Consider the following 14,884-nt stretch of genomic DNA (forward strand, 5'->3'; position numbering starts at 1 on the left):
ATCCCTCCCACCTGACTCAAGCACCACCCTAGATCTAGAGGTAATCCCTCGCACCTGACACCAGCACCACCCAAGATCTAGAGGTAATTCCTCCCACCTGACACCAGCACCACCCAAGATCTAGAGGTAATCCCTCCCACCTGACACCAGCACCACCCCAGATCTAGAGGTAATCCCTCCCACCTGACACCAGCACCACCCTAGATCTAGAGGTAATCCCTCGCACCTGACACCAGCACCACCCAAGATCTAGAGGTAATTCCTCCCACCTGACACCAGCACCACCCCAGATCTAGAGGTAATCCCTCGCACCTGACACCAGCACCACCGAAGATCTAGAGGTAATTCCTCCCACCTGACACCAGCACCACCCCAGATCTAGAGGTAATCCCTCTTATCTGGCATTCGGAACTGCAATGGTGCTCACGCATTGCCACCCATTGGCGGGGAGTCATCACGTGACGCAGTGGCGCGATTTGAAGCGGCAGACGCGGGGACAGAGACAGACGCGGAGACTCCGAGACTCGGAGACACAGAGAGACACAGAGACACACAGACACAGAGAGTCTGAGACATAGAGAAAGAGAGAGACTTAGAGACACAGAGAGTGAGAGACAGACACAGAGAGTCTGAGACATAGCGACGAGAGACACAGAGACAGAGAGACACAGGGACAGACAGAGACACAGAGACTTAGATACACAGAGACAGAGGCACAGACATAGAGACACAGAGACATAGACTTATATAGACAGACACAGAGACAGACACACAGAGACAGAGACACACAGACATAGAGACAGAGACACAGACACACACAGACATAGAGACACACAGACAGAGAGACAGAGAGACAGCGACACAGAGACACAGACAGACAGAGACACAGAGAGTCTGAGATAGAGAGACACAGAGACAGAGACACACATAGACATAGAGAGACAGAGACATAGACACAGAGAGTCTGAGAGACACAGAGACGCACTGAGGCTCATAAAGACACTGAGAGAGACGGAGGGAGTTAGCAGACACACTGAGACAGTGGCGGACATAGACACACAGAGACACACCACGGAGACCTCTGGGGAAGAGGTGAGCACCTACTTTACTCCCCTGTGTGTCTCCCACCCCCGTGTCTCACCCCCCGTGTCTCCCACACCCCGTGTCTCTCCCCGTGTCTCCCACCCCCGTGTCTCACCCCCTGTGTCTCCCACCCCCGTGTCTCCCACCCCCGTGTCTCACCCCCCGTGTCTCTCCCCGTGTCTCCCACCCCCGTGTCTCTCCCCGTGTCTCCCACCCCCGTGTCTCACCCCCCGTGTCTCCCACCCCCGTGTCTCTCCCCGTGTCTCCCACCCCCGTGTCTCACCCCCCGTGTCTCCCACCCCCGTGTCTCTCCCCGTGTCTCCCACCCCCGTGTCTCACTCCCCGTGTCTCACCCCCCGTGTCTTCCACCCCCGTGTCTCACCCCCCGTGTCTCTCACCCCCCGTGTCTCACTCCCCGTGTCTCTCCTCCCCCCCCCCGTGTCTCTCCCCCCATGACTGATGCTCCTACTGTTGTGGAGTGACTCATGCAGCCAGCTGTGGCTGCAGAGTTTGGTAGTACATGTTGTTTATGTCGTTTATTGTGAAAATTCGGTCACAGTTCCTATGACCTGCACTGTTTCATTGCTTTTATGGCTTTATTTTGGTGATTTTCGATACGTTTTTTGGTTTGGCCATGTTTGTGTTGTTGTAGTACAGAGTTAGACTGATGGCCTTAATCTAAGTTGTCTTGTGGTTGTTGTTGTTGTTTGACTTGCATCCCACTGGGATAATTGCACAGGGTTGATGTACGGTGATTTTTTCTGCAATATTTTGCTGCCTTTTCTTGAATTTTCTGTTTGTACTTAGTCACATATTCACTTTAAGATGTTTTCTTGTTCATGTTTTGGTTTGTTGCGGTTGCACCCGATTCAAGAGCCGAATGGCTCACAGGGCTATACCTAATAAATAAACTTTGAACTTTGATGTCTCATTCTCCCATACCCCGTGTCTCTATCCCCGTGTCTCACTCCCCGTGTCTCACTCCCCGTGTCTCTCCCCGTGTCTCTCTCCCCGTGTCTCTCCCCCCGTGTCTCTCTCCCCGTGTCTCTCTCCCCGTGTCTCACTCCCCGTGTCTCTCTCCCCGTGTCTCACTCCCCTATGAGTCTCGTGCCACCTTCACCCCGTGTCTGTCTGGCAGCGTGATTTGGGGCCGTCCATAAATGACGTCACACACCTACGGGGGGAGGGGGGGTTTTAGCAATGTGACGTCACATAAAAATGCGCAACTTTAAATAAATATAAACAATATAATTGTTATAACAACACTAATTTGTATTAATTGTCATTATTAACTATTTGATTATTTAAATTTACTAAGGTCACCTTTTATTTATTCCATGGGAGAATGGAGAAGCATACATTTTGTAAAATGTTTGAATGATTGTTATTAAACATTTTAATTTTAATGATTCTACCAGGGCTTTTCAATCTGTGAAATGAATATGTGATTGTTATAATTGTACTCTCCATTTTGCTTCGTTCTACTACAAAGTTTCAAGTATTTTTTATAGTTATTATTACTTTTAATATTTTATAATTATAAGAGAATTTCAATAAAATAGTCTGAACATCTGTAGTTTTAGTTAGACGTTGAATATTTTCTAGTGAATTTTATGCTAAATTTCAGCTTTACAACGCCTCCTTTTTAATAAATGTTTTCTCCTACAACATCAGAGTGCAGCGCCACATTAAATACGCACTACAATGACAATAGTTTTAAAGCGATTTGAAGAATGCTTTATTTTCAAAATGGAAATATGGTTTTGGGGGGGGGGCAGAGCTTTGTGACGTCATATTTGAGGGGGGTCTGATTTTTTGTGACGAGGGGGGGAGGGTAAAAAATCGCACCAAAATCGCGTGACGTCATTTATGGACGGCCCCTTTCCTTGTCAACCGATTGCGTGACCCCTCTGCCTCGTGATTGGCTGACCAGATGTGCAAACATCCCGTTTTAAACTATTGTCATTGTAGTGCGTATTTAATGTGGCGCTGCACTCTGATGTTGTCGGAGAAAACATTTATTAAAAGTCTATTTAATTAAGTAGAACGTGTTGTCTATATTTATTTAAAGTTGCGCATTTTGATGTGACGTCACATTTCTCAAACCACCCACATTTCTCAAACCCCCCCCCTCGTCACACATCGTCACAAATCGTCACAAATGTCTGACCCCCCTCCCCCTACGTGCGTGACGTCATTTATGGACGGCCCCTTGACTGCTGCTCTCCATATCCACATGATATCCCACCTTGTTGAGTTATCATTTGTTGTTTAGGACGGGGGGGGGGGGTGGATATTTGCTGTCTTGTCCCCCAGAAGGCCGCGTGGCTGATGAGATGTGTCAGAAGTTACCCGAGTGTTGATGTGTCACGTGCATGTTCCTGTGAAGGGAGGCAGAGGCGTCTGCTCGTTGCCACGTGACGGGAGACGTCTCGGCCATGTCGGAAGAGCAGCTCCGGCTGCAGGGCAACGTGCGCTCGCTGCAGGAGATGCTGAGGCTCACGGAGCGCAGCCTGCACGGCCTGGGTCCGCGGCGCCCGGCCAGCCAGCGCTCGTGAGTAAGACGGGCCGGCGAGCTTCCCACGCCTCGTCAAACGCATCGCGGCGACGACGGCGATCGCCATCCTCGCACGCACTCCCTGGCGCTGCTATCACTGCGATCCGTGCAGCGTCCACCGCCGCCTCGGGTTGCTCGAAGGAGCTTGACGTTCAGCTGTTACATCATCGTGCCGTACGATAGAAGAAGAAGAACCACCTACCTCGTAGCGCAGGCCTGGGTTCTAGTCCCTTTCAGTGTGGCGTGAGTTTGTTCGTCCCCCGTGTTCTGGATTGGTTTCCTGCGGGTCCTCTGGTTTCCTCCCATAGCTAAAAAAACAAACAAACGAACCGCCCATACGGTGTAACCGGGATCGGCCGAGCATCCAGATGCAGGACCCATCCTTTAAAAAAGTTCCTTAGGGCTCAAGTGTGGCTTTCCTGGGTAAATAAGTGTGATGATGATTATTGTTTTTTTTGTATGAAAAAATAAGAATAGGTTTCACCATTTCGATTTAAAGCTTTCGTGACTGCAGGGATTCATCTTCTTGGTTCTTTCGGTAAAGTCACGTAGAAGGGAAATAATAGAATAATAAAACATAAAATACAATTCTCACGACGTTTCGGCCACAACGCAAGCAGCCGTCCTCAGGTGAAGAACAGGTCTGTCGGAAAGACAGTGTCTGAATGACACTGTCTTTCCGACACTGCCATTCAGACAGTGTCTTTCCGACACTGTCATTCAGACAGTGTCTTTCAGACACTGTCTTTCCGACAGACCTGTTCTTCACCTGAGGACGGCTGCTTGCGTTGTGGCCGAAACGTCGTGAGAATTATTTTATTATGTTTAATTTTTATCATTTTATTATTTCCCTTCTACGTGACTTTACCGAAAGAACCAAGAAGAGGTTTTTCCATTTTTGGCAATAAAACAGGTATTAAGATGAATAACAACAATGAACCATCTCACCAGTGAATGGGCGTGTGTTTAGTGAGGATGCAGAGATCCCTGACCTGACCTTGGATGACCTTTCGGAGCGACCCATCGGCAGTGGCGCCCTCGACGACGACTGCCGCTCGCAGCGAGGTGGAAGCCGCGTGGTGGAGACCGCGCCCACCAGCAAGGTGCCTTCTCTTGCCGGCGCTGCTTTACACAAATAACGCAAACCTCGTGTCTGCGGTAATGCTGCTGCTCTGATTTTATCTGGCACTTTGCATCTCGAAACGCCGTTTAATTTAAATGGCAGACAAGCGGAAAGGTGGCCAGAACCCGCGCCGACGATTGCCCGAGCTCTGTGGTCCTACATTTGGATGTTTGGCCAACTCTAATGACCTCACGAAGCACTCAAACCGGTGGAATTGAGCAGTTAGGTTGTGCGACATACACAGGAAGAAAACTTGGATACAGTTCAGAGTGTTAAGAGTATTTGTTACCTATAGAAAATATTATATTTCGATTTAAAGCTTTCGTGACTGCAGGGATTCATCTTGGTTCTTTCGGTAAAGTCACGTAGAAGGGAAATAATAAAAGAATAAAAATAAAACATAATAAAATAAAAATTCTCACGACGTTTCGGCCACAACACAAGCAGCCGTCCTCGGGTGAAGAAACAGAGCTGTCGGAAAGACAGCATCCCAATGAACACCGCCAAGCTTGGCAGCGTATATTTATATATGATATGTGAACTCCTTTGTCAAGGCGCTCTCCTCCCCCGACCCAGCTTAAATATACCGCAGGCGAGGGCGTCGGGCCAGTGCCAACAATTTTCCAAGCTCTGTCGTCCTCAATATACGAAGGTGTTATCGGCCAGTTCGTGGAGAAAACGCATGCGCGCGGGGGGGAACAACGCTCTATCCCATACACGCCGCAGAGCGAGTGGAGCCCACACTTGTTGTGCTGCCTTCTCTCGGCAAGCCAACCTATGGCACCTCCTCGACCGCCCGCGCACGGGCAGGGAGTTGAACGGCGTCGATGCGATTTACCAATCTTCGCTGCCTCCACGGTGCTGGACTACAGGCATTTGTGCGTGCGGGCGTGCAGATGCCACCTGTATCACGCGTAGATGAGGAAAACCTGGAGCTGAGACGGAAGCTCATCAGCCTGTGTTCGGAGAACTCTTCTCTGGTGATGGAGAACCACCTGCTGCTTCAACAGCTCGATAGCGCCAACGCTGAGGTGCGTAACGGCGTCGCGCCCCTGTCGTACAGGCGGCACGAGCGCACGCGCCCGGCACGTCGGCAGCACCTCGGATCTGATGCTCGTGTCGGGGGTGAGCTGCTCTCCTACGATGGAGGGATGTTAACTTCCTCGCCTGGTATACAGGAGGTCGTGGGGTCGGTCCCGACCCTGACGCCTGCTGTGTATTTGGAGTTTGCGTCTCTCCCTCTCTCTCTCTCGGCATGGTCACGTGGATTTATCTCCGGGTCCTTCGGTTTTTCCCTCCACATTTAGAAACGTGCGTTTGGAGAATTTGGCTGCTATCTACAAATATTGCACCGGATAAGCCACTTTGTTGAGCTGTCATTTGTGGCCAGGTCGCTTCTGAATGAAGCTACATAGCTCAGTGAAGCCTTACCTGGTAAAATAAAAATGGATAAGTTGACCGCAAATCGCTCGGAAATTCCGACCTCAAAACCGAGAGGATAATAAAAAGGAGTCACACTTAGCAGAGCTGTACGCGTGTGTAAGTTTGTTGAACTTCTTTCGCACCGTACGTAGCGGAACGTGCTAATCAGAGGGGCTAAGTGCTCCTGCTCACAAGCATAGCCATGCCATGGGTACACAGCACACGTGAATCACGAGCGTCGCCTGTCCCTCCAAACAAAAACTAACAAAAAATTGTATCGGCAAATTCCTGCAACCGTTTGATTTTCATGATGAGTTAAATGATGACGTCACCCTGCTGCTGCTGCTCTATATAAGAACGGGAGACACAGCAGAGCCTCAACATTCTGGCGAATTGCCCGATGATGCTGGATGCAATTACCAGCGAAACGTCGTACTCAAAAATTGTAAATGTTGTGGTTTCACTCTTCAACACACCGGTGGGCTAAAGCAGTGAACTATTTGTCTTGTCAACGTGAAACTTTTTTTGCTGATTGGCCGTGTCGGGTGGTGGAGGGTTACGACACATTTATAAATAACGTGATCTAACCCAAAAACGTTGATTATGAATACGTTTTTATGTACGCGTGTATGTTTTATGTTACAGATAACGCATTTAGAAGGTGACGTGACTGCCTTTGTGAAACGGTCTCGAGACGTGGAAGACAGGGTGTCAGGCTTGGAGTTAAGATCCGCAGAGCAACATTCTATGAGGAGGTTGGTATGTTTCGATTTAAAGCTTTCGTGACTGCAGGGATTCATCTTCTTGGTTCTTTCGGTAAAGTCACGTAGAAGGAAAATAATAAAAATAAAACATAATAAAATAATTATCACGACGTTTCGGCCACAACGCAAGCAGCCTACTCGACAGACCTGTTCTCCACGAGAAGGCAGAGTCTGAATGACTCTGCCTTCTCGACAGACCTGTTCTCCACCTGAAGACGGCTGCTTGCGTTGTAGCCGAAACGTCGTGAGAATTATTTTATTATGTTTTATTTTCATTACTTTCCTTCTACGTGACTTTACCGAAAGAACCAAGAAGAATGTTGGTATGTGCCTGTCGTCAGGACACCCTCTGACCACTGACACACGTGTCGATGGGAGCATTCCCTTCGCCCGACATTTTTGCTCCGTGAACATCAGCTTGAGTGCGGTTTCTAACGTGCAGACTTGAATGTAGGAGCTTGCGTGACGTGAAGACGGGACCGCCGTGACTGTCCTGACACCTTGCGAAGCCTTCGCGGACGGTTCTAGAAGTTTGTAGTGAGCCCAGAAAGAAGAGAGGGCACTGAATAAATCTCAGAGCGGATTGTGACGGGAGCGTTCAGAGGAAAGCATTGCCACCATTATGGTGTATTTATTATTGTTATTCATCCAAGACTATCCCGCAAAGTTTTTGCTGAAGGCATTGACAATTTCTGCACACTTCCCAATAAAGTAATTTCACAATAGAGGTTTAGATCGCGTAAATTTTTATTTGTGTCGTTAAAGCGCCGCCACCCAGTACAGTCAATTTTAGTAAGCTTCGTCACGTAGACAAAACATTCCAATTCGTGACTAGTTCAGCACACCGTTGTGATCTTACCCCAAAAAACCTCTATTATGGATACTATTGGTCGCGAAAGCCCACGACGTGTTAAATAAAGTGATTTCTAGTAACGTTTCTAAGTGACCTAATTTGGACCAAGGTGCCAGCACACAATGGCCAACTCTTCTTGGAATGATCTCACGGGATTTTTAATATCCACCGTGAAGCAGACGGCACGCGTGTGTTTATGATCAGTACACAAACCCATGTTGCTGGGATTGTGAATGCCTCGTGTGGCTGGGATTGTGAATGCCCTGTATTGCTGGGATTGTGAATGCCCCTTGTTGCTGGGATTGTCAATGCCTTGTATTGCTGGGATTCTGAATGCCCCGTGTTTGTGGGATTGTGAATGCCCTGTATTGCTGGGATTGTGAATGCCCCGTGTTTCTGGGATTCTGAATGCCCCTTGTTTGTGGGATTGTCAATGCCCTGTATTGCTGGGATTGTGAATGCCCCTTGTTTCTGGGATTGTGAATGCCCTGTATTGCTGGGATTCTGAATGCCCCTTGTTTGTGGGATTGTGAATGCCCCTTGTTACTGGGATTGTGAATGCACCGTATTGCTGGGATTGTGAATGCCCCGTATTGCTGGGATTCTGAATGCCCCGTGTTGCACGAGTCAGGGCTGCGGAGGAAGCGTTGGAGTTGGCACAGCAGCGCGGTCAGCAGCGAGAGGCGGAGTGCGAGCGGCTCACGCGCGACGCCGAGCGACTGAGAGCCGAGCTCCGTGAGAGGGCGGCGCGGACCAAGCAGTGAGTGTCCACGCGCTCCCCATCCTCCACCGTCGTCTCGACGAGGCGGAGTGAGATCTCTCCACCTGTTACCGTCTCACTCCGGCGTCACCGCTCCCTTGATTTTGCGCCACTGCGCTCGGGGTTGGTGCATCTTTGCTCTTCTTCCTCTGTCTGGTTCCGTGTGCGTGTGTGTGCTTGTGTGTGCGTGTGTGTGCTTGTGTGTGCGCGTGTGTGCTTGTGTGTGCTTGTGTGTGCGCGTGTGTGTGCTTGTGTGTGCTTCTGTGTGCTTGTGTGTGCGCGTGTGTGTGATTATGTGTGCGCGTGTGTGCTTGTGTGTGTGCTTGTGTGTGCGCATGTGTGCTTGTGTGTGCGTGTGTGTGTGCTTGTGTGTGCTTGTGTGTGGGTGGCTAAAGCACAGCAAGTTGGCACAGTAGGGGGCACATGTGGCGCATCAGCCAGTCATCTCAGTCATCTCAGTCAGTCGACCCGTGGCACCTGGGTCTGCCCCGTGACCTCCTGCCAGCGGGCGTTCGACACTTCACGTGGTAGCCTCAAGATGCACATGGCCTGGCACAGGCGTCGTGGTGACGTCACCACCACTTCGTGGCGAATGGCGGTTGTTGTGCGTGTGCACGTACGTGCGTGTATGCGCGTGTGTGCTTGTGTACGCTTGTGTGTGCGTGTGCCGGGCTTCTGGCCGCCTGCGTCAGTGGGAATGACAGTCGCAGTAACATTATGGGCATGTTCCCCTCGAGGCAGACAGCATCCGTGCGGTAGTGTCATCAGCGCAGGTCGTGCAGCGGTGCCTGTGTGTTTGAGTTTATTTGATTTGTTGCACGGATGGTCCCGCTTAGCCGGTTATCCAGCTGTTCTACAAGGGAGATGATCCAGTGTGTGGCCAGCCTTGGGTTCTTGGCAACAATATAATTCTGGCTGTAATCGCCTGATGAGGCTGTTGTAATTACCAGAGAAATGTCACGGTACTCAAATTGTAAATGTCGTGGTTTTATCTTGACTTAAAGCTTTTGTGACAGCAGGAATTCATGTTTTTTGGTCTTTTGGTAAAGTCACGTAGATAGGTTCAAAGAAAGTAACACACACATAGGCACACAGGTGTGTCTATGTGTGTGTCTCTCTCTGTTTGTCTCTGTGTGAGTTTCTCTCTCTGCTTGTGTGTCTGTCTGTGTGTCTCCGTGTCTATGTTTTGTCTCTCTCTCAAATGTAGCAATCTTTGGAAGAACGCAATCAACCAGGCAGGGTGTTGACTGTTGTGTTGGCCTCTCTGTGTTGTATTGCATTGTATTTCCAAGTTTACTATGTTTGTTTTCTCATTCATTTGTACCTGATGATGGCTGCTTGTGTTGCAATCGAAACGTCGTATTCTATTATTATTTAATTAAATTTCTCTCTACGTGACTTTACCGAAAGAACCAAAGAGGACAGTACATAAAATTAGTGATCTGATCCCATCTGTGAAGGATGTGATCCCTGACATGCAATACCCCGGCGTCTACAAATTAAGCTGTGTCTGCGGCAGCAGTTACATTGGGGAAACTAAGCGACATGTCTCGGACCGTGTTCGTGAACATGAGGCAGATCTGGAACACGGTAGGACCAATACCTCGTGCCGTGGCTGATCATTGTTTCAATGCGGTTGGCTCACGCGAAATTGTTTTCTCTAAGACGAAGGTACTTTGCAAACCCACTGGCTATCAACAAAGATTTGTTCATGAAGCCATCCATATATACAGACATAGACACACTTTCAACCGAGAAGATGGGTACAAACTTAGCAATTACTGGAAGGACGTTATCAACCAGTTTAAGTCATAACTGGCTATAACGTTTCCATTTTAGACCTGGCAGCCCTTTAATTGGTGGAAGTCCACCACCAGGACCATCACTGCCCCCACTACTACCATCACCACTAGCAGTAGCCCTTTACTGGTGGAAGCCCACCCACCGCCAGTGCCGTCGTGACTCTCTACGAGTACCATCACCTCTAGCCGCAACCTCCACCGTCAACACTCTGAGTGTGTAAAGCGAGGTGCAGTGATTATTTGGCAGCCCTTTAATTGGTGGAAAACCACCACCAGCACCAGCACTGCCCACTACTACCATCACCACTAGCAGTAGCCCTTTAATTGGTGGAAAACCACCACCAGCACCAGCACTGCCCACTACTACCATCACCACTAGCAGTAGCCCTTTAATTGGTGGAAAACCACCACCAGCACCAGCACTGCCCACTACTACCATCACCACTAGCAGTAGCCCTTTAATTGGTGGAAAACCACCACCAGCGCCAGCACTGCCCACTACTACCATCACCACTAGCAGTAGCCCTTTAATTGGTGGAAAACCACCACCAGCGCCAGCACTGCCCACTACTACCATCACCACTAGCAGTAGCCCTTTAATTGGTGGAAAACCACCACCAGCGCCGTCATCGCCCTCTGAGTACCATCACCTGTTACACCGCCCTACATCACCTTCTAGCACCCCCCTACATGCTGGGGCACACCGTTTTTAATCCCTTACATTAGCATCAGCTGCCCCGCCCATGCTGCTGACACTTGCGCTACGCCCATTTGAAACCTTTATAAACAGTTTGCCTTTAGAGGCTAACCCCCCTCTCCTGATGCCGACCGCTTGTGTTGCGATCTAAACGTCGTGGTTTTTTGTTATTTTCTTTTAAACTATCCACGTGACTTTACCGAAAGACCCAAGAATATGTTGTGGTTTTACTCTCCAACACACAACCGGTGTGTGCTGAACTAGAAACTAATTCGCACGTTCTGTTTACGTGACAAACCTTACTAATTGGCTGTGTCGGGTGGTGGTGGGTCAACGACACATTCAAATGTACGCCATCTAACCCACAAAAACTTGTATCCTGAATTATTATAGGAACACAATACTGTCACAAACGCAGGGCAGTGCTCGACCGAGGTATATTTGTATGAACTGAGCATGTTTGGCCTTGCAGGGCTGATGCGGAGAAACGTGAACTGTCTGAACAGCTGCAGGAGGTGAAGGCTTCGTTTCAAGGCTACCGGACCCAGTTGTCCGAGAGCCTCCTGCAGGTCTGTACACGACACACACACAGACACACCAGATGACGTCACCCTGCTGCTGCTCTATATAAGAACGGGAGACACAGCAGAGCCTCACCATTCTGGCGAATTGCCCGATGATGCTGGATGCAATTACCAGCGAAACGTCGTACTCAAATTGTAAATGTTGTGGTTTCACGCTTCAACACACCGGTGGGCTAAAGCAGTGAACTATTTGTCTTTTGTCAACGTGACACTTTTTTACTGATTGGCCGTGTCGCGTGGTGGAGGGTTACGACACATTTATAAATAACGCGATCTAAACCCAAAAACGTTGATTATGAATAATATTGGTCGCGAAAGCCTGCTACGTGTTAAACTGACACCAGAGATGTTACGTGTGACTGTCAATGAGCGTGTTGCCGTGCCTGAGTGTATTTCTGTGTTGACGAGTGTGTGTGTGTGTGTTCGCGTGCGTGCCGTGCGTGTTGTAGTACCGCAGCAGAGAGCAGTCCCTGGTGTCTGAGTTGAGCCGGGCCTTGTCGGAGTGCGCGTCGGTGAGCGAGCAGCGGGCTGGTGCGGTCTCCGACAACCACGAACTCACACTGCTGGTCAGGTAAGTCGCTCTCCTCACACGCTGTGTGTTCTGCGTACATGGTGTGTGCTGTGTGTTGTGTAAACGGTGGTGTGTACCGTCTACAAGTTGTGTGTGCTGTGTGCTGTCTACATAGTGTGTGTTGTCTACACAGTGTGTGTTGTGTGTCTCAACATTTTTAAACTTTAGAATAGGTTTTCTCCTTTTTTCTGGCAACAAAACAGCTGTGTCAAGATGTTAAAACACCAAACTGAAACCTTTTACGAGGAATCATGTCTGCATTAACCACAATACTTGTGGTCAGAATGCAAACAAAACACGTACTCTCATAATATATGCATTGTCTTTGAAACTGATTGGTCCACACCAGAGACAGCTTTCTTTTGAGCCTCGTCTCAAAAGGTGTTAGACCAGAGGACGCCAAAAGGCGTACAGCACAAAGACAACGCCACTATCAGAGTAATGAGAGCTTGCAGATCGATGCGGTTCAGAATGTAACGGTATTTCGTTTGTCACTCGATATTTCTTCGCGCTAAGTGCGGTAACATTTGGATAAGCCTATTGGTGTGCGTAGGGTGTTGCTACAGCGGTGTGATGGTTAGTGCACCGGACCTGGCATCCAGAAGGTTTGCCGTTCAATTCGAACTCGCGTGCGCGGCGGGGTACGGGTACCCGTTTGCGACCCTGGTGCGGCCGGGTACGGGTAAGGAATCAAAACCCGTTTGCGACCTCTGCCCCCTAGGGCCCACTTCCATGCCATACCAACTCTGGTGCCAAGACACAAGTTCCACTCTTGTGACAGCAGCTAGCGCTTAACGCCATAGTGACTCCACGTACGTCACTTAACACACTCATCGTGTTATATCCAAAGCGCATTATGAAAGCAACACGCATTAGAGGAGAACGGGCTGTACCCTCTGGGAGTTTTCTCTGGTGGAGGCCCGTCCACCGGCCCGTGCCGCGAGCGAGCAGTTGCGGGGCTGCTCCTTCGCCTGTTGGTGAGCGCACCCGTCACCGACTCCGTACGGAGGCCGTGGTTTTATGTTCACGTCTTCGTCCATTTGGGCAATTGTGGATGCCTTCTGCCTGTTAAAAAAACATGGTCATTGAAGACCCTTCAGATAAAATCACAAACTAAAAAAAAAATCTTTAAACAGATTATGAGAAAAATGTTGTAATTCCAATGGGTTCTCACCCAGCTAAATATTAATCGCCCTGTGTGCGAGTGTTCATGGGAAGCAGCGGCGAAGTGGTTAATTGCACTGGTCAACACACTTTTTCTGGCATAAGGTATTCCAACGGTTTTAATGTAATTTTGGGGTGCTGATTCCAAATCTGGCATCAGTTTTTGTCTATCACATCAGGTTTTTGAGATATCAAATATTGCATTTTCAATAAAAACTGCGGAAGAAAAATATTAAATAAATGTGGATATCTACATAAAATGATATTATAAACACACTATCTTAAATATACAGCACCATATTTTAACACTAAAGCAGTCACTGACTCGCAACAATTTGCAATCATAAGTGACAGAGTTAATTTCGGGTAAAATTAATGAAAATAGGTTATGCCGATAGCATAAAAATGAGATGTGATAGATCATATTTGGAAGCGGCACCCTGAAATTAGTCTAAAACAGCCGCAAAAGTCCAGGCCAGAAAAAAATGTTTTTTTTTGTTTACCAGTGTTAGCACATTGTGCTACAACCCGACGACCCGAGTTCGATTGCCATTCACAGCCAACATCATTGACGTATATTTGAACTGGTCCTAGGCCTCCTCGAGGTTGATTCGTACCTGGTGCGGCATTAGGGAGACAACGGTGGGCATGCGTGGTGCTGGCCATCCATCCCCTTGTGCACCATCCTGACTCGCTAACAACACTTGCCCCAACACTCTGCGAAGGCTACAGGGGGAATCTTTGTCTTGTCTATGCAGTACTTTACAAGAAAACTGCCAGACCTTTGAGGCCGAGGTTTGCCGTCTGAAGAAGGAGCTGGAGACTATGCAACCGGTAAGGTGGCCAAGTGCCGTTGAGAACACGAGCGGACAGAAGCGATGACCGTGATCTCAGATAATAATTTCTGAACACATACCGTAGGTTTTCAAATTGCTGCAACAGCCTTGGTCAGGGCGTATCTCTGCGTCTGACTCCAGGCGAGAGGGAAGGGCAGTGGACCGGTGGTAGTAGTTGCGTTCCTGAAGAACACCGCGTTATGGAAAAATCGCGTTTTCATAAATAATGTATAATGTAGGGTAAAGCACAGTCCGCGATAACACGTGAGATGCGTACGCAGGCTGAACAAAGACTGAGGCGCGTGGGTAGCATCTAGAAGCATCCAGCAGCATCCCAATGCCTCGTGCGATGCTACGCCGAGGCCGCCGTACAACCGCTCATTCCTACTTGCGTTGATAAAACGTGTTCCCTCATACATTCATCGCGTTCTATCAAATTCGCGTCATAAAAACAACACGTGTTATTGGAGAACAGACTACACAGCTGTGTAGCAAAACAACAGCAAGTGAGTTGCGTTGACATTACGTGCAACGTTTGAAGGATGCAATAATTTACAGTGGGGTCCCAGGGAGGTGCTGTGTTTTTTCAGAAATGTCATCCACCACCTTAAACTTCGTGATGTGACACGCTGTCGAACACACTGTACAACGAAAACGAGCTAAGCTGT

At 48.9% G+C, this 14,884-nt stretch overlaps 1 protein-coding gene across 2 annotated transcripts in view; it reads left to right on the forward strand.

Moving 5' to 3' along the window:
• Positions 1-490: 490 nt before the first annotated feature.
• Positions 491-14,884, forward strand: part of LOC144935860 (uncharacterized) — a 41,250-nt gene continuing 26,856 nt past the window's right edge. For both annotated transcript variants that reach the window (XM_078862689.1, XM_078862688.1), the window contains exons 1-9: positions 491-1,092; positions 3,473-3,637; positions 4,611-4,743; positions 5,660-5,794; positions 6,831-6,940; positions 8,434-8,562; positions 11,534-11,630; positions 12,095-12,216; positions 14,139-14,214. In XM_078862689.1, the coding sequence (XP_078718815.1) occupies positions 3,522-3,637; positions 4,611-4,743; positions 5,660-5,794; positions 6,831-6,940; positions 8,434-8,562; positions 11,534-11,630; positions 12,095-12,216; positions 14,139-14,214 (918 nt within the window). In that variant the 5' untranslated portion in view covers positions 491-1,092; positions 3,473-3,521. The remainder of the gene's footprint in view (positions 1,093-3,472; positions 3,638-4,610; positions 4,744-5,659; positions 5,795-6,830; positions 6,941-8,433; positions 8,563-11,533; positions 11,631-12,094; positions 12,217-14,138; positions 14,215-14,884) is intronic.

The sequence above is a fragment of the Lampetra fluviatilis genome, chromosome 14, assembly GCF_964198595.1.
Source record: "Lampetra fluviatilis chromosome 14, kcLamFluv1.1, whole genome shotgun sequence".
NCBI lineage: Eukaryota > Metazoa > Chordata > Hyperoartia > Petromyzontiformes > Petromyzontidae > Lampetra > Lampetra fluviatilis.